The sequence below is a fragment of the Sceloporus occidentalis genome, unplaced genomic scaffold (genome assembly GCF_023333645.1).
Source record: "Sceloporus occidentalis isolate IW3139 unplaced genomic scaffold, rSceOcc1.0.p SCAF_214, whole genome shotgun sequence".
In the NCBI taxonomy this organism is placed as follows: domain Eukaryota; kingdom Metazoa; phylum Chordata; class Lepidosauria; order Squamata; family Phrynosomatidae; genus Sceloporus; species Sceloporus occidentalis.
Window position 1 is genome coordinate 208,687 of NW_028317194.1, and position 18,691 is coordinate 227,377.

At 44.9% G+C, this 18,691-nt stretch overlaps 1 protein-coding gene across 6 annotated transcripts in view; it reads right to left on the minus strand.

The window, feature by feature from the left end:
• Window positions 1–18,691, minus strand: part of LOC149277421 (potassium channel subfamily T member 1-like) — a 58,190-nt gene that overhangs the window by 6,540 nt on the left and 32,959 nt on the right. For 5 of the 6 annotated variants that reach the window (XM_089502868.1, XM_089502867.1, XM_089502864.1 and 2 more), the window contains 18 exons: window positions 18,403–18,497; window positions 14,978–15,158; window positions 13,027–13,191; window positions 12,415–12,551; window positions 12,241–12,304; window positions 11,946–12,054; window positions 11,701–11,809; window positions 10,685–10,834; window positions 10,176–10,405; window positions 5,489–5,705; window positions 3,867–3,972; window positions 3,322–3,494; window positions 2,822–2,893; window positions 2,397–2,531; window positions 1,589–1,700; window positions 1,307–1,408; window positions 661–744; window positions 49–177 (listed from right to left, as the gene is read on the minus strand). In XM_089502868.1, coding sequence (XP_089358994.1) covers window positions 49–177; window positions 661–744; window positions 1,307–1,408; window positions 1,589–1,700; window positions 2,397–2,531; window positions 2,822–2,893; window positions 3,322–3,494; window positions 3,867–3,972; window positions 5,489–5,705; window positions 10,176–10,405; window positions 10,685–10,834; window positions 11,701–11,809; window positions 11,946–12,054; window positions 12,241–12,304; window positions 12,415–12,551; window positions 13,027–13,191; window positions 14,978–15,158; window positions 18,403–18,497 — 2,370 coding nt within the window. The remainder of the gene's footprint in view (window positions 1–48; window positions 178–660; window positions 745–1,306; window positions 1,409–1,588; window positions 1,701–2,396; window positions 2,532–2,821; window positions 2,894–3,321; window positions 3,495–3,866; window positions 3,973–5,488; window positions 5,706–10,175; window positions 10,406–10,684; window positions 10,835–11,700; window positions 11,810–11,945; window positions 12,055–12,240; window positions 12,305–12,414; window positions 12,552–13,026; window positions 13,192–14,977; window positions 15,159–18,402; window positions 18,498–18,691) is intronic. The other variant, XM_089502865.1, reaches the window with a different exon arrangement.

Consider the following 18,691-nt stretch of genomic DNA (forward strand, 5'->3'; position numbering starts at 1 on the left):
AAAAATCCATCCAAATGGTTATTGGTCGACCTTGACATGGTGTCTCACCTCCGATGTTGAAAACATATGAGACTGTGTGCGGTAAATTCCGATTGGGATCTCAGCACTGGAGGAACAGAGTTTCTGGAACAGCCGTCCGTACGTCCGGATCCACAGATCGTCTTCTGTGATTTTCATCTGAAATAAACGTTTTTTGTTACAGGAAGTGGCACTAAAAACCAATCGCATGTAGATTAAAGGGTCCATAAAAGGCTTCTAGACAAAGGTCGGCAACAATTAACCGTTAGGGATAATATCACATTATTACAAACTACAGAAGTGAAATTATAGTGAACATTCTCTGTTTGCGTCACATTTTTGCACAGACACTATGTATCAGCTACAACATGGAGAGGATGTCACCAAAAGAGCCACCATTTAGCACTAAGATGAACTTCCCCCCAAATCGTGGCGCTTTCGGTGACATCCTCTCCCCCGATTAGAGGATCAGAGGAAAGAACGTCACTTAAAGCGCTGCCATTTTGTTGAAGTCGGCGTCAGTTTATAGGCCAAAATTGTTTTTGGCCTATGTGCCCATGTCTACTTTACACGTCTCTCTAGTAGGGATGGATTCCATCTCTTGGAAGACTTCTAAACATAGGAAGAAGGGTCCATGCTTACCGCACAGAGGTATCCGGATCCCGGCGTGGTGTCCAGGCCCAGGAGCAGCCTGGTGATTGTTATCATATAATCCTTTACAAAGGACTGAAACGAAATAAAAAAGTTTCCAGCCATTCATTTGTCCTTCATTCCCCCATTAGCAGCCGCCTGGAGATACTTTTCTACAGAGAACACCCCAAAAAAGAGAGATTTGGAAGTAATAGTTTGTCTGGGCTTTCACACGGTTAAAGAGGACCCATCATCACAAAAAAACCATTTACATTTATCATTAGAATGCGAGAATGTGTGTGAATTTCCCCAAAGATATATAAAAGATAATATAATATTTTCTTGTATTTAAAACAAGTTATGAAGACATAAAAAAAAAAAAAAAAAATGCAAATGAACAGCCAATCAGATGGAGTTTGGAAGGCGCGTGACGGCAAATATATTATATATATATTATTTTCTAAGCAAGAGACGGATAATGTTTAAGCCAATGGGTTACAAAATAAAATAGATACTTAGTTACTCAGGGCGAGAAAAAAGTTTTTAGATGACGGCCCGTGTTTATTTACACTTTGTAAGCTGCGTGCCTTAAAGGAGATACAAAAGACCAACGAGATGCCGCCTGTAGAGCCCCAAGCTGGCTGAGAGTTGTACTGACCTGATATAATAACGTATCCAGCATACTGATACTGAACACCCTGCCGGCAGCGAACGGAAGCCTAAACATGAACGCCAGGTTGGATCCATTCTCACGCTCTTTCTGCAAACACGGCAAGGATATCGTCATCGGAATACACAGCGGTTTGGTATAATATTACGTTTATATAGAACGTCCATCACAAACACTGTGGCCACCAACCCCATAGGCACGGACTGGGAGGTGGGACGCCGACGGGCACTGGGGGGGGGGGCGGTTAGAATTTGTGTTATGTGCCCTTACCTTTTCGAGTTTGGACAGAGCGAGGGAATAACAATCCTTTGCCCTGAACTGCATGAACCGCATGTTGGAGGGATGCGTGAGCTCGGTGGTGATACTGAGACTTGGGAAAAGCCTGTAAAGGAGAAAGAAACAAAGTGCTAGGTAACAAAGGGTTACTGTTTCAACGTCTTGCGTATCTGCCCTTCCATTCCTACAACCGCAGCGTTTCCCCCCCACCCTTCCAGGCCAAGTTCAAGAACGAACCCAACGGGTGAAGGACGGTCGATGCGCACATCCACATATCTTGTAGGACAGATCTGCTCGTATACCGACATCGGCTGAGGCTTTAATATTTTATTAATGCAAAACCCAAGAGAATTTGTAGAAAAAAAAAAAAAATGGGCTGATTTTCAGGCTTTAGAAATGCTTCTGAAAAATGTTATTTAAAAGGAGATGACGGAGAAGACCTTGGAACGTTTTGTTTTTCAAAAGGTTATTAAAATTCCGAGGTTCTAACATTCTGGGGGCAGCTGGCGGATGAGAAGCCACCGCCGTCCTTCATCTCCTTCAGTTTAATAGGCATGACCCAAACCAGGCAGTCACGGAAAAGGCTGCGGTCCTCCTCACTCGTAATTCACAATTCAGTCAACCTCCTTATTACAAAAGGTTCCTCTGTCTTTATGTCTAAATGGGAACGTCCCCCCCCCCCCCCCCAGAGTTTAATCACGAGGGGCGTTGCGTGGTGACCGTTATGGAAAGCGGGTAGGGATTTCTCCTATGGTGCTAGTTTTCTAATAACGTCGAATAAACTCAGAGGAAGCTTCCTCACCTGAACATCGTTTGCACGTTGACGATAGTCTTGGCATCTGCCATGTAGTCCTCCTCCGCGCTCATGGTGCTCTCCTTATCCACGACCACCAGATTGTCCGCGTAAATGATTCCGCACTGCAATAAGTTATCCAGGCTGAGGGAAGAGAAAAGGTCGTTACTTTAATGAGTTCGTGTATTTCTTCCGATGAAGGTTTATCCGTTAAATGTTTGCTGTGAGCAGACGTTCAACTTAAGGACCCATTATCTCCAGGGTCATGGGATGTGGTATGGCCTCTGGCTTTATTATCTCGCATCTAATCCATAAGAGGATCTACTCTTTAAAGGTTTTAAAATAGTTAAAAATAATTTACAATTTCAGGTTGCTTACAAATGGGTCGATACCAACTATTTTTATGCGGTTAGATCTGTCGAAAGCCAACTTACTTATCGATGGTCCCCACCATGAAGTAGACCATTGGAAAACAGCAGATGGCCTCCAGGAAATGATTGTCAGGCCTGTGGACGAGACGTGGAAGGTCATGTAACCACGATGAGAGAACAGCTATAGTTAAGCAGAATGATCGGGGCAGCGACGAGGATTTCTGTTGCTCTAGAACAGGGTTTTTTTTTTTTTTGTTTGTTTCACCCAAGTGCCCCGTTTTAGTCTAGCGTTCGACTTATCCTAAGGAAGAACCTCCTCTTGTTACTTTCCCAGCAAGTTCCACTAATCTTTAGTCTTTAATAGGTTCTGAAATGCAACTAAGATCCATCAGGAGAACCTGTGGAGTACATGAACCTTAGATCGAGAAGTCCTGATCTAGAACCTCCAATAAATGCATCGAGACAAGAAAGCTAGAAGAGGCTCTGGACCTCACCCATTGGGAGAAACACAACAAATATTTTGCTTATGGACCTCTAGCAAAGAGTCAAACAGAAAAACATACGGGTTGTCCAGGAGCAGAACGATGGGATTCAGTTCTTTGCGGGATCGGTAATATGCACGGAGAGGGACGATGAAGTTGTACAGTCCGTTGCCGGCGGTCTCGGCCGATACAATAATCAGCTTGTTCTTGAAGCCGTAGGCCTTGGCGTCTTCAAAACTGTTGTGTTTGCAGCCCTGAGACATAGAACGGGGGGGGGATGGGGTGTCAGTGTGCAATTACCACCGAGTGGGCAACCCACCACCGGCCATCTGCTGAACTACAACGCGGTGTTGAGCCGTTACTAATATGAACAACATATTTCAAATGAACGAGCCCAAAAACGGATACTAGATCCTCAAAACAGACCATTTGGTGGCATCGAGCATTAGGATTTTAGATTTTTTGGTGGCCATTCTGAATTATATATGCAGGACCAGACGACGCGTACGGAAAGACAGGAGGTAACACTGAGAGCCGCCGCTTTGGCAAAAAGTATCATTACAACAGAAGATGTTTTGGTTCCAGAAATGCATTTTTTATCACAATATTAAATGGGGCGAGCGTACCTTGTCCAGGCGGAGGCAGCAGAACGAGGCTTTCGAAGGCAGAAGGTGGCAGAGGGTTGGAGAGCTCCCGATATACGGGGAGTTTGGAGGGTATCCTTTCACGTACCTGCGGAGCGACAGGACACAATATGATTCTGGAACCCGGAAGCAATTCCATTGATCGTCAAAGTTCTATTTTAGATACATGAACTCCTTGAAGCGAGGTGGAATAGACTGTATAGCCAACTTGTAAATTATTTAAAGGAAAAATTTACTTTATTAATATTTTATAACAGAATAACATAATTGAGGCTGCGCTTAGTACTGTTGATTGGCCGAACCCTTCACAGAAATATTTAATCAATCATTTCGCCTCATTCATCTTCATTTTTACGGGATGCTTAATTGTCATGTGACACAAAAGCAGATACTGATAGGTTGTTGCCGTAAAAAAAAAAAAAAAAGTGTTTGGTGTGATTTGTAAAAATGTTGGGGGGGGTTAATTTGCATTTAAACTGGGCCTCCTAAAAATAAATAAATAAAAGAAATGAAGTGAAAAAATTATAAATTATAATAATATTTATAAAAAATAATAATTTTATTCAACAAGACGCAAAATTAGACCTGGGAAATTGTATTTTTTAATAACAAAAAATAACAGCACAAAAGTTGTAGTCACTTATTCGGTTTGCTTTAACCGGCCACTGGGGGGCAGCATTGCGCCGTGGTTAATCTCGCACGCTCCAACCTTTTATATAAAAGACATTTACCCAGAAAAGCAACATTATTCATGTATTCTTAGAACATATGAAAATTCCGCTTTCCGAATAATATACAACATATTCCGTAAAGAGTGTTTTGTTGCAGTTTCTGGAGGGGGGTATCAGCATCTCTTAGCGGTTTGTACTCCGAGGGGGTAGTTATTTAGGCTCTACGGATACTGAAAGTAGGTCTTGAGTCTATAGGGGGTATATTGAGACTTAGAGAGGACGATATATATCACATCGGTAGAATTTATTTCAATTTCTTGAGGGACTTATTGAAATTATTATTTATTTCAATTTATTTGTGCTGTTTTGTCATTTTTTTGTGATTTTTATTATTTTTTTTCCAGCTGATTAAATCGATTATGGAGACAAAATAAATTCAGTTTAGTGACCGTTGCTAGTAAATCTTTTCCTTAAAAGAAGTAATAATTATGTTAAAATGGCCCGTTGGCATGGAGATCAGGTTGGTTTCTAACGCGTAGATGAAGGTTTAGATCAATATGTAAACGGTCTTTGGTTTACCAAGTATAACAAATTGTGAAATCTAGGACTTAAGAATGCGGTTGACCCACTTTAACCATGGCATTGATTTGTTACAGAAGCAGAGAGAGCGGTGGTTGCCATTCCAGAAGCTCGGCCATTGTCCATTGGAAGAGGTCTCCGAGTCTCGGTCATCGACTATCAGTAGTCATTGACAACGAAAGATTTAATGGAAATAAAGATATCCCCCTTAGAACCTGTTGGAATTACATGCTATTGTAAGTGTGGCAAACCGACCTCGAGACAAGGCCGCCATCAGAAGGCCACCCATCAGCGAGGTCCATCTCGAGGGGCAACCAATGTTGACAATGAATCTGCTCTCTTGTTGAAACTTACTCAAGGACTGGGAGGCCTTCGTCGTCAGACTGTGTCATCTCATCCTCTGATTGGTCACTCAGGAGGTCACATGGCAGGACCGTACTGCTATCTGCAATTTCAAGCACTGGGGCAATGCTGGGTCTTCTAGCCCCCGAGCCGTTCTCCGACGGGAGGGTTAGTTTGCTGCTGTGCGCCGGTCGACACTCTGTATTCTGCAGGTCCATGGCTACCGTGCCTGGGAAACAAACATTGAAAGTCAACGGAGACCTAGATTTACATAGTATAAAACAAAAAAAATATATAAAATAGAAACTTGGCTACCTATAAATGCCCCGATCGAGTCATTAGAACCTTAGACCAGGCTCGGGGTTTTTTCTCCTGCAACATTCTAACTTGGAAACCTAACATGTTCTACTGCCCCAAGCTTCTGAGAAGGCATGGAAAATCCACCAGCCATCAAACTGAGGAAGTCCCAATCATTCATGGTGGTCTCCTTTATTTTGTGACCTGTCTGTGGCCTCATGAGGTCTCCTTTTTGGCTTTTTTTTGTCTTCAGGAGACGAAAGACGTTGAACCTTCTTAAAACACAGAGAGATAATGGGATTAAATAGCTGAACCGGTGGAGCTTGTCATTTCGGAAGGAGTAGGCGTCGGAGTTGGCGGTCTCTCGTCCGCATTAATTTTTTAAGAGTTTAGGGTCGGTCTGTATCAGGAAGCTGACAGATCTGCTCCAGGAAACATACGGGGAGGTGTGACAGATCCTTCACAAAAACCAGAAGGACTGTATATCAAGTCACTGAAATGTTGGCGTTTGTTGCTCTCCAGGAAACCCCCCCCCCCCAGTGATGCTTAGAAATCATTAACGGAGTTTAAAGGGGAGAGACGGGGAGGAATATTTACAGAAATCAGGATTGTTTGCTTGAGTCACGAAGCAGTAGAAACAAATGCAACTAAAAAACATAGAAGCCGTCAGCAGATCGGCCCCCGTCTAGTCGCCCGTTTCTCCTGCTGTAAAGACTCAAACCTTAATCAGTCATTGGTCTCGTCTTAGATTCAGGAAGCCGTATGTCTATCTCATGGACCCTCACTGTATTACCCTCTACCACTTCTGCTGGGCGGCTGTTCCACTTATCTACCACCCTCTCAGTAACATAAAAAAAAGGTCCTGGACATATTGAGATCCTTCAGTCTCTTAGTCCTCTAATATAATCGAAGCCGCGGTTCTCAGATATCGCAGAGTAAAGACTGATGAGCCAACAAATCCAGAGGATGCACCAAGAACAATTTACAGATTCCAAGGGCAAAGGAAAGGACCCTGTCGCTTCTGTTAATAGCCGCAGAGATCGGAGGCCGGTGTGTCCTCTGCGCCGTAAAATTTGCATGCGTGTTCCTTATTTGCATATGTTTCCCCAACCCCTTTTAAGCCAGAAAGTGCTGCGTATCACATACTGTTATTTAAACGACGTTGTACAGAGCAGCAATATGCACTGGTATGTCAAGGGTTAACCCCCCCCAGTATTACTCCATCGTGTGTGATAGAGTTAATGCCCCTTCCTCCTCGTTGTACGGGGCTGTTAGGTACCCTGATGTTGTAACAATAACAGGACAGCAGCTGGTTAGTCCCCGCGGGCCGATTCTGCGCAGCTCAGATTTGTTGTTGTTTTTTTGACATTGTGTGACCCGTCCTGCGCTTGTGGAAGAGATTAATGAGGTAACGCGGCTCTTACGGCGACGCAGAACCCAAGGATACAAAGACAAAAGCAAAAAGATTCAGCCCTCCACACTACGTGTGAATAAAATCCACGGCGGAAAAGCAAACGAATGATCGCATGTCTCTGTTTTTGGTTTGCGCAGGTTTGGACTGATAGGAATTAGACTCGTTCATTCGGATTCATATGAAACACAAATTTACTGAATGTTGGCAAATTCTATGATTTGCACGACACTCCCACAAAGCGGACGAAAACGAAAACCTCAGAATTTTCATCTGAAATCCACATTCATTCACACACTCTCAATCTCATTCTCTCACACTAATTGTTTCTCCACGGACCGCTTCCGCATCTTCTTGTTCTTCGCCTTTTCGCCTCTACCTTCTGTCAAGAAGATGCGGAAGCGGAAAGGGTCAGAGGAGAAGGTAGGGAAACGGTTAGAGCAGGGAAAGCGTGAACGAGAACGAGAGTGTGAGTGTGTGAATATGGGCACCTGGCAACAAATTTTGTTCCTGCATCAAATATGCCCCCCCGAATTTTCGTCTGAACCGAATGGGCAGGGAGAACGAAATTTTGGCACATGCAGACCGAGATGGAAGATAAAAGAGAGAAGATGGAAGATAAGGAACAAGAAGATGTGCAACTGGAGGCAGAAGCGGTCGGCAGGGAAGCTAAGGAAACATTTAGAGAGCATTAGAGAGTGAGACAGTGAGTGAATGAGCGTGAGAGTGTGAGACCATGAGTAAATGAAAGAGTGAACGTAGGCCCCGGGCAACAAATTTAGTTCCCGAATTAAAAATGCCCCTGAACTTTCTACCACATCAGCTTAGGCGGCAAATATTATTTGAAGCCAAAACATTTAGGCCAACACAATCAGTTTATAACGGCGCACTAAAGCATACCTGCCAAATATCCTGTTATTTTGGCCAGTCTCTCTTCTGTCCCCCCCCCCCTCTCTCTTTTGTTTCCTCCCCTGATGCCGCTGTTTTCTAGGAGTTTAGAATGTTTTGCGGGTACGAGGAAGATCCATTAGGCAAATTCCTTGTGATGTCTTTATCATGTATCTTTTTTTACCCCCCATTACAGAATACGTTCTTCTTTTACGTCCGACACACTCCTCGGGAAGCCACGTTAATGAGATATATCACAGCGAACATAAGAAAAGATAATGCATCATTCGGAGGGGGATGAAAAGCTCTTCTAGATAATAAACCCGGCAGCTTGTTATAGAACGGGCTCCTTCCAAAGAGCGTGTGATTGGTACGCGAGGCGCTCGGAGAGGACGCTCCATCTGGTCTTATATAACACGACCGAGACGATAATGTCTTCAGACAGAGGGAGGTCAAGAGTCTAGAATGAGTTTTGGAAGAAAGCTTTCATCCACTAATGGAGGTAGAACTCGGTTTCATGGCTACAATTTCACTCTGATTAGAACACAAGAGTGACAACGGCCCATGGAGCAGAAGACTTTGGAGAAGAAAGGCCCAAGTCCTTCAGATCTTCACTTCTAGAGAAGACGAGAGACAACTTGACTTTGTGCAGCCCGCCGTCCTACATCCCCAATTACATATGGGGGTCTAAACTGGTGAGAACTTGGATTCAGGGCAGAAGAGAGCAAACCGAGGGGAAACTATTGTCTTCTAGCCTCTTCACCACCTTCATGGACGGTTTTGGAGAAAAGGTTCACCAACCGGCCTCTAGTAAAGCAGCAAGTGCCACAAAATCAGCATTTTTTGAGCAGTTCACTTAAAAATGAAATCCTGCTTACATCAAAGGATCCTTTTTATGTTACTGAGAAAGGTGGTAGATAAGTGGGATGGCCACCTGACAGAAGTGGTAGAGGGTAATACAGTGAGGGGATTAAACATGCGTGGGATAGACATACGGCTCCTGAATCTAAGACGAGACCAACGACTGATTAAGGTTTGAGTCTTTACAGCAGGAGAAACGGGCGACCAGACGGGGGCCGGATGGGGGCCGATCCGCCGGCAGGTTCTGTGTTTCTAGCATCGACTTTTAGAATATATTCTCCGGTTTCAGTAAAATTCTCATCCATATAGAAATATCGCCCTGGCTACTCAGTGTTAAAATCCATATGAAGGAATTATTTTGTCTGTCCATTAAAACGACCCACTCGGGGCTTCTCCCAGAATCCTTTGCAGGTCCCATCGCTGCTGATTTCAGGCTATTTTTATTCTATTCCTCTGAGTTTTTCAACAGGAACGAAATGCAACGCGGGTTTTTTTGGAGGATATTCCCCGGTGGGCTCCTCCGGGAGGAAATGCCGCTCATTCAGCTCCGGTCGGCCTTTCTCTATTAACAAAGTGTTATTTTTTTCATTCTTTTCTCTTTTTAAGAAGATTTGGCTTCAGAGAAAAGGACGCGAAGATTACACGCGTCTCATAAACACGGCACCAAAAAACGACACGTTATAAAAAGGTAGGACAGCGGGAGGACCCGTCGGATTCAAAATAACTCATTATTAAATTATTATTCTTATACAAATATTAGGAAAGAATAAGGGATCTCAATATGTCTGACTTGGGGGGGAGGGGATGGGAGAGAAAAGAGAGGGGGGAGGCATTTAAATACATAAAGGGATAAAGTACAGGAGGGAATTTATTTCAAAGGAGGAGAAAAGTTACAACAAGAGACCGGAATCTAACACTAGAGAGTCAGAGACTGAGATGGGATGGAAGGAGGTTTTACTTTACTGAGAGGGTGGTAGATAAGTGGAACAGCCTCCCGGCAGAAGTGGTAGAGGGTAATACAGTGAGGGGATTAAACATGCATGGGGTAGACATACGGCTCCTGAATCTAAGACGAGACCAACGACTGATTAGGGTTGCCCAGAATCTTTAAACACCAAGACTGATTAAATAAATGATTACTCCCCAAACATTGACATCAGGTCTCAGTGAACGGAGCAGCACACGCTGTATGTTGTAACGCATTCCGCATACGTGGTAACGGGAGGTTTCCGGGGAACGTACCCATGCTGGCGATGATGCTGTGAACGGGCAGCCTGGACGGTCCATCGAAGAGTCCTCTGCCTTTCCTCTTCTGCTTCTCCTCCTGCTTGAAGATGAAAGCCGAGTTCTCCTCCTTGGTGATGTTTATGTAGAAGCAGGTGTCGGACCCCACCATGATGTGCCTGGGCCCGGGGTTCAGTAAAATGCTCTTACTGTCCTCCCTCTTCACGCCGATCAAACACACGCCGTACCTAAAGCAAGTCAACGGAGGAGAAAGAGAGGACAGAAACTACTCTCAAACACAACAAGTCTCCAACATTCTATGCCGGGGGGGGGGGGGGAATTCACCAGCGATATGCCCTTGAAAGGAGGGTAAGAAAAAAGAGGGGCTAAAACAGTATCTCAAAGTTGCTATGGTAGAGGCTAATGGTGAGCTTCACTGAGAAGGTAGTAGATGGGCAGAACAGCCTACAAGCACAGGTGGTAGAGGCTAATACAGTGAGGAGATTTAAACATGCGGAGACTCTTACTTTTTGTGGGCGTGGAAAGCCGCGTACGTGAAACTCTTCCCTTCGTACTCCATGAAGAATTTGCTGTCCCCCATGCGGATGTGATACACCTCGTTACCAGAACATCGCCCGTACATCCGCTGCCACTGCTCCGGGGACTGCTGGCCTTCCCTGGAAGCACGAGCGGGGCTTATTCACTAAACGGCGAACTGTACGCGAGGCGCAGTAATATTGTGATTCATTAACAGTGCAGCATCAAGGGCCACCCCCGACGCATTTCGCAATCACCCCCTATCCCAATATGTGCCCTTTAGGGTGAACCCTTAATGTCGCGGGCCGCTTTTCCAGCTCGGGTTGACGAACGGGATGGGGCTTTCGAATGAATCTGGAATCTACTCAGTGCTGCGCGAGTGGGATCCACATTCCCATGGCAACGGACCCTCTAGATGAAAAAAACGTCTATTATCCAGAAATCTCGAGTTGGTTCCAAACGCGATGATTGCTAAAAACATTTCTGGTTACAAAATGAATAAAGTCCTGAAGAACATCCAAATGTATCAAATCCAAAAATAAAGATTTGGAATTGTTTCATTTCACAGGTTTACGCGTGAAATCTGCTGTTTGGTTCCGGGGAGGACGGCTGGCATGCGGATACATTCTGCTCTAGAACGAGGACGGCTGGCATGCGGATACATTCTGCTCTAGAACGAGGACGGCTGGCATGCGGATACATTCTGCTCTAGAACGAGGACGGCTGGCATGCGGATACATTCTGCTCTAGAACGAGGACGGCTGGCATGCGGATACATTCTGCTCTAGAACGGCGTCGGACGCGGTGGAACCGAAGCTGTGAAATATCTGACCCACAAATCCATTTTCTGCCGAGATCTCCCCCGCAGACTTTCACTTTTCTATTAATATTTAAAAAAGGTCCGTTTTTTGGGGGGAAAAAAATGTGTTTTAGAGCAAAAAAACAAAAAACAAAACCCAGAACAGGGGTCAGATTTGGGCCAGGGGGTGGAAGTCTTTTTACTTACTGTCCTCTGGACGTGTGAACCAGGAGGGTGATGAGGGTGGACGTGGCGGGACACACGCAGTTCAGGGCCAGCATGGCGTATTTAAACTCCTCCTCGCAAACCACGTGATCTGCGATTCAAAGTCAACAACCACAGGCATTAAACGGCATTTGCACCAAATGTTATGTAGAATTTCCTTGATGTATATTAAAAAAAAAAAAAAGATTTTTATTTTAAAAATTCGCAAAAAAAGATGTTAAACTCACCTGCGAACTTCACGTGGAATTTATTCTCGGGCTTCAGAATTTGAACGTAAAGAGGACAATTAGGAGCAAAATCCTTCACAGCCCAGGCTCTGAGAATGGTCTGATGGTCCTAAAGAACAGAAATTTCACTTTACCGAGAGGGTGGTAGATAAGTGGAACAGCCTCCCAGCAGAGGTGGTAGAGGGTAATACAGCGAGGGATAATAAACAGGCATGGGATAGACATACAGCTCCTGAATCTAAGGCGAGACCAACGACTGATTAAATCTGAACGGGGACACAAGGGAAGCTCTTACGGCTGCCGTGCGATCCGCTTCGTTGCGGCTGCTGAGGATAAAGCAGGCTTCGGCGTCATCCATTCTAGAAAAACACGAAGGAGGCGCGGTTTTAAGTTAGGGCGACTGCAGCAATGGTCCTTACGGCCACCACCGGCCCCCCAGATACTTCCAGAGATAAAAGGAGTTCCTTACTTGGCCCTCATGAGATCTTGATCTTTCAGAGCGGATCCTTGAAGGTAAATCACCCTCTGGGACCACAGGGGTATCTGAAGGACCCGCCGCACTTGGATGTCCATCTCCGTGGGGCAGAGGATCACCACGTAGTAGTCCTGAAACAAGACAAAGAGGGAAGCTACGGGTCAGACTCCCGGAGCAGGCGGTCGATCCACCGGATTCTAACGTTACGCGTAACTCGCACCTAATGGAGAAATGAGCAACGAGGGCAAACTGAGAACCTCCAGAAACGGGTGAAAAGTATGGAAAAGTACATTTTTCCATCGTTCATCACATTCTTGAGATAAATCCCTTCAACGTCTGTCTCTAACTTAACAAAAGAAAAACAAAAACTTGAAGCTGCTCAGCTTATCTATGACCCTCGTCGTAGAAGCGAAATGGGTCGGTTAACAATCGGTTAATAAACACCCATTCTGTGCCGAGTTCTTTTCGTACCGTTACATTGGGCGAGAATAAGTTGCCCTGGAGACACAAATACCGACTTTGATTTATCACATGACGTCGGAACCTCCAAGCACAACAAATCAATGCGCCAGATACATTGTTTCGAGGCCGATTGGGTGGCGGTACCTGCAGCCTCGGGTGTGCGTAGAATTCGTTCAGGAAATCCATGAGCAGATCGATTTTAAGGGAGCTGACACAAAGAACAACGTGTTTCTCCGTCTGGGCTCGATGACGGCTGTAATTCCCCCCCGATTTCTGTCTCTCCATCCACAGATACACCAACTCCTCGAACTACGATGAAACGGGAAATTTATCAGCTCGATATAACTGCAGAAAGAACGGCTGGTGGAAAGAAACGTTAGAATAGCTTCGAAGACCTGACCAAGTTCCATGGATGACGCTTAAAATTCTAAAAACATCTTTTGGGTGGAATGTTGGTGTAAAAGAGCACAAGGGGACCCATTTTTTTTCTAATTTATTTTTTGGAGGGGAGGAATGACAGAAGTTGCTTGCCAGATGCACGGAAAATTGGGACATCAATCCCAAGGTGGTCTGGAAGATCTGATACTTCTGATGGTCTACCAGCCATGGAAGAGGCACTGAATTTGATGGCGGGTAAGAACCATGTGACCCGTCTACTCTTGCCTTAAAACCTTCTTCCATCCCTGGTCTTATCTTCAGGATACCCTCTGACCTGCGCACCTCTGAGCTTTCCAATAGCAAAGACTAAGGGTACCACCGAATGACATCATACCCTTGAAACTTCAGCCTGGAAACAATGTGTCGACAACCACCAGATGTCTAACTTTGACCACATTTGTGCCCCCAAGTTGCTTTTCCTAGTTTATCAGAAACCGGGTGGCCCCATAAATTACTTATTACTATATTTTTCTATAGTCAGGTTTGTTTTAAAGTTACATTGTAACACCTCAAGTTATCATTTTCCTCCCCAAATTCTTGAACGTCTACTGAATGTTTTTCAATTATTTAATGATACCCAACGAATGAATTCCATTCGTTGCTCGAACGCGCGCCAGTGGATGAGGGCTTGCGCAATACCACAATTCATCATCTAAAAAGCACGTATCGCTAAAAGCAAAACAATAAAATCAAAAGCCTTTAGAATCCTGGGAAATCTTCAGCTAAAAGATCATTTTTGTTTCCTAAAAATCACAGCCCAGATGTGTAAACGATCGCTTAGACTTGATGTCTCCCGGGGTCTCAGAATCTGAATTGCTAAGTAGGGCGATCTCCGAAAAGCCGCTGTTTGTGTAACGCCGTTGCCAGGTAAAACGTTCGTCAAGTCAGGCGGCTTCATGCTTCCGCACGCCTGGGTGGTTTGGATGCCGACGGTAACTGTGGCGATGGCAGGTCCCATCTGTTCCGTCTCAAAGAACAGTGACAACTGTGCTCATCTCTACTGGTTTTCTTGGCACGCCGGAGGTGGGGGGGGATGACATGAGCTTCTCCGGTGCGTTGAGAAAATAACCTTGGGTTCTACGAGAGATGGAGGCTTTTTCTCTGGATGACTATTATACAAGAACCAAAGCCTCCTTTTTAATGAAGAGCAAACCCTCGGTGAAGGTTCTTGTAGGCACATGTCCACCAGGTTTTTTCTTCCAGGGCTGGGACCGTTCTGGACTGGTTACACGGTAATAATACATTTTAGAGTAATTTGAGCATCAATATTTTAGGAACCTGATGTATAATCTGTGTAAGAGGCATTCGGAATCTCTGAAAGGCAGTCGAAGCCCCGGCAGGCCGCAATAAAACATGGAAAATATGGTTTTAATCTTTCTTGTATGGAAAGTACTGCCTGACCCAAACTTTTCTCAATGATGCATATTTCATGAAGCTTCTGTTAAATATAGTAAAGGGCTATAATGACAATGTATCTGCCCATGGGAATCCCCATAGCCGCCCCCAAACCGAAATCACTCTCCTTGACGTTTTTGTTTGAGGTTCTACAAAGACATGGTGGTGGCAACGAGCCCAGCTGCAAGGACAACTTTGGGTCATCCTGCCACCCCACTTATATATTTGAAACGAGTGCAAATAACTTCATGTATTAACTTACCTGGAGAGGTAAGACCACGAGCGCCACACAGATCATAACCACCACCAAGAGCTGGGAAGGCCAGATTTTGGGGGTGACGTCCCCATAACCCACCGTGGAGAAGGTCACTATGCAGAAATAAAAGGATTTGAAGAGAGAGAGGTTTTCGCCGGCTCTTTCCAGGTGTTGAATTCCACACATTCTGGGGGGAAACAAAGGTATGAAAATTTGAGGGGTGCTCATTTACTGATCGCTTTCTAGAACCATGGATTTCTTTCCGAGACCCCACTGCTCCCGAGCCCCAACATATGAAGAGACTATTTGCATCATATGTTGGTGGAAAGCATGCAACGGTTAACCCAATAACAAACTGGACTTTCCAGTTGGGAAAGCGATGGGTGGGTTCTAGAACTGGGAGGCCACACGCACAAAAAATAATCGGTTAAAAGGCTCAGAAATGTACGTTAAAAATAACTTTAGAAACGGTCCCAAGATGGCGGTGTTCCGGAGAAATGTCACGCATTCCGTACGGGTTTTAGACGGAGCTGATAAGGACCACGAGGCTCTCTGCTGCGGAGAATCGGTGGCCTTTTCATAAACGGTACAAAGCTTACATAATGACGATTGTGACGAAGGAAGGAAATGTCAAGCTCCGGGACAAATAAGCGTTCCCATGACTCACAAGCTTTTTAATTCACGGACTGCTGCGACAAAGACATCCGCCAGGCTAATTCCGCCATCGTTTCTTTATGGAAAATCGGATTGTTATGAATAATACAGATCATTACGGGTTGGAACAGCTGTAATTTAACTTATGTAGAATGGGGTGAAAAATTACACATTAGCTCCTTCCATTCAAAAATCATTTCTCCAACATATCCTTATTTCGTTTGGCCAGTCCCTCTGTGGGCCCCAAACCCCTGATGCCCCCCTCTTCTCCCGATACCCCTCTCTCCTCCCTCGACGCCCCCATTCTCCTCCTGATACCCCTCTCTCCTCCCTTAATGCTCCCATTCTCCTCCCAATACCCTTCTCTCCTCCCCTGATGCTCCTATTCTCCTCCCGATACCCTTCTCTCCTCCCCTGATGCTCCCATTCTCCTCCCAATACCCTTCTCTCCTCCCCTGATGCGCCTATTCTCCTCCCGATACCCCTCTCTCCTCCCCTAAAAAACGTCCCAATAACGTGTACAGAAACAGCAGGAAACGGGGCAAATAACACCATTATTATTCTTCTAAGTTTATAACTCATTTTCACCAATAGCTACCAACAGGCTTCAAAAATCACAGTAAAAAGTCTCGGTAAAGCCCTGCCCACAGCGACACCCCCTAAAACAAAAGTGCCCCTCTATGGGCATTTGTCATGTTGGGGGTATGAAAATGATAAAGTCCCATATGCATCTATATGATATTGAGATTCGGAAGAGTAACCCAAACAGGAAGTTGATGTAACACCACAGGAAGTGGTAAGTACAGATAAAAATTCCTTCCCCCATCCTCTTAAAAACAACCTTTTTTTAACGGATATAATCACGTTTCTGTTGGAAATATTTTCCGATTTGTTTGACTATTAGATCTTTCGTAATCAACAACTAAATAAGAAAAAAGGACGGCGTCGAGCAACAAAATGTGTATTTTTCTTGGCCTTTCATGTTTAGTTAATATAACTATTAAGGAATAAAAGAGCTGTTTTCAGGGTTACATTAGCCTCCGGCCGAAGGTAATTATCCCTTAATGGGTTGCCAGAAAAATTGTTTTGAAACATCATGTTTTACTATCTCCTTTAACGTTAAAAAAAGGAAAATTCCTTTTATAGCGGAACGCAAGCGAGTTAAAAGCCACTTCAGGCTCTGTTTGGTCACGACGGCTCTCCACTGAAACAGCTATAGCATCCTTACTCCTTCTGCTGGGAGGCCCTTCCGCTTATCTACATCCCCGGCAACAGCCAGGCTCCAACTACCCGGAACCCTCTCTTTTTGGGCTGACGCTGGTGGGGAAAAACGCCATGACTGGAGTGGAAGTGGGCATGGAGTGGGGTGTGGAGTGGGCAAACCCAAACCGTTCCCAGGTATACCTTTCTACCATCCTCTCAGTAATTCACAGACGCCAATTTCCATATTGCTTTCTTTATTACATTCTAGATCTCCAGGTGGCTTCCTTACCGACCCCGGCCCCCATCGATAAATCCATCTGCAGTATAAAATGACTATGCAGTAAAGCAACGCTGCCCTTTTGATAGAACCTCGTGATCAATAAACGACCTTTTAACAACCTACGTAGCCATCTAATAAAGGACGATGTTATGCTTTACAAGGGCCGCCGAAGAAGTAGTCAACAGATCCATCGCCGCTTATAGAACGGAACACGGAAGAGACGCGCGCGGAATGCATGTACCGTACCACCTACTCGTATACACAGACCCGTGCGGCAGGAACACGTTTCCTTCCAATTTTAGGAGGTAATTAGCCGTTGTGCCCACAGAACTTGTAATTGGCTGATTTGCAGCCGGCGGCGAGAGGCTCTTTTCAGGCGCCGTTTGCGGCCCATAGAGACGGTAATTGCCGTGATGTCAGGGACGCGGTGAGTCATTATCCGCGAAGGAGACCTTCAACAATGGCTCAGCAGAGGAGAATTTCGCCCCGTTAAGACCGATTGTTCTCTTCGGTCTCCCTCCTCCACCGAGACCGCCGGCGACAAAACGCAACGCGGAATTCCAAGCCACGTGCAAAGCGCCTCTCGTGGGAGGCAGACGAGTCCTCGTCCTTGTTGAGTTTTGGGCTCCTCGCCACGCGCTCAAGGGGAGTCCAAAAAGACAATCATAATGGTTCAAAAGTTAATTACCCCCCTACGGGGCAGTAAAGCCTCGATGCCTCCTGGTTCCCCGAGAGGAACTGCTCAAAGTCCGTAACATTCCAGGTTCTATATCCTCCCTTTTTATTACTGTTTTTAAGTTATCGTTTAATTGTCCCGTCCAATGGTAGGGCGGGGAACTACAGCTTTGCAGCACTGCCATAAAGTGTCATTGCGGTTTCGGGGCTCTCATCAGGCAGACAAAAACTCAGCGCGTGAAATTAAAAAAAATAAATGGCTGCCTCCAAAGGAACCAAAAACAAGCAAGCAAAACAACGATTTCATCACAAATATACTAAAGATTGTGAAGATTATATTAATAAATCATAAGCTAAACAAATCTAAAACATTTATGTGAAAGCTTGGTTGGGAAAGTCCACAGAACATCATATAAATATATATATTGGAAACAAATTCTTGTTTAATTAACCCATCAAGAACTAGGCTTTAAACGCTCCTTACAACAAATAATAAAGCAAGATTAGGGGGTTGAGGCTCCTTTTTTGGGGCTCTTATCCCACCCCTATGCAATTAACGCGCCCAACGCAGACACCCTATAGCCCCGCTGAGACTGCAAATAGTTAATTCGCTGCTTACCCCGTGAAGACGAGGCACAGAAGAGTACAAATCAGAATGATGACCTGATTAAACATGGCGGACTGCGTCCTCTGGATAGCCCGATGCAGGTCGTTCTGAAAGCGAATGAATAACGTTCAGAGCGTTCCAAAAAGAAATATACGGTGATACAATGTATATAAAAAAAGGTCTTTATTCACATAAAAAGAATAAATTCACTTAAAGAAAACGGATAGAGTTTGAGTAGATGGGGACATGAAAAGTACAACTAAGTTGCCTACTCTCAGTTTAACCCCTTAAGGACAATGGG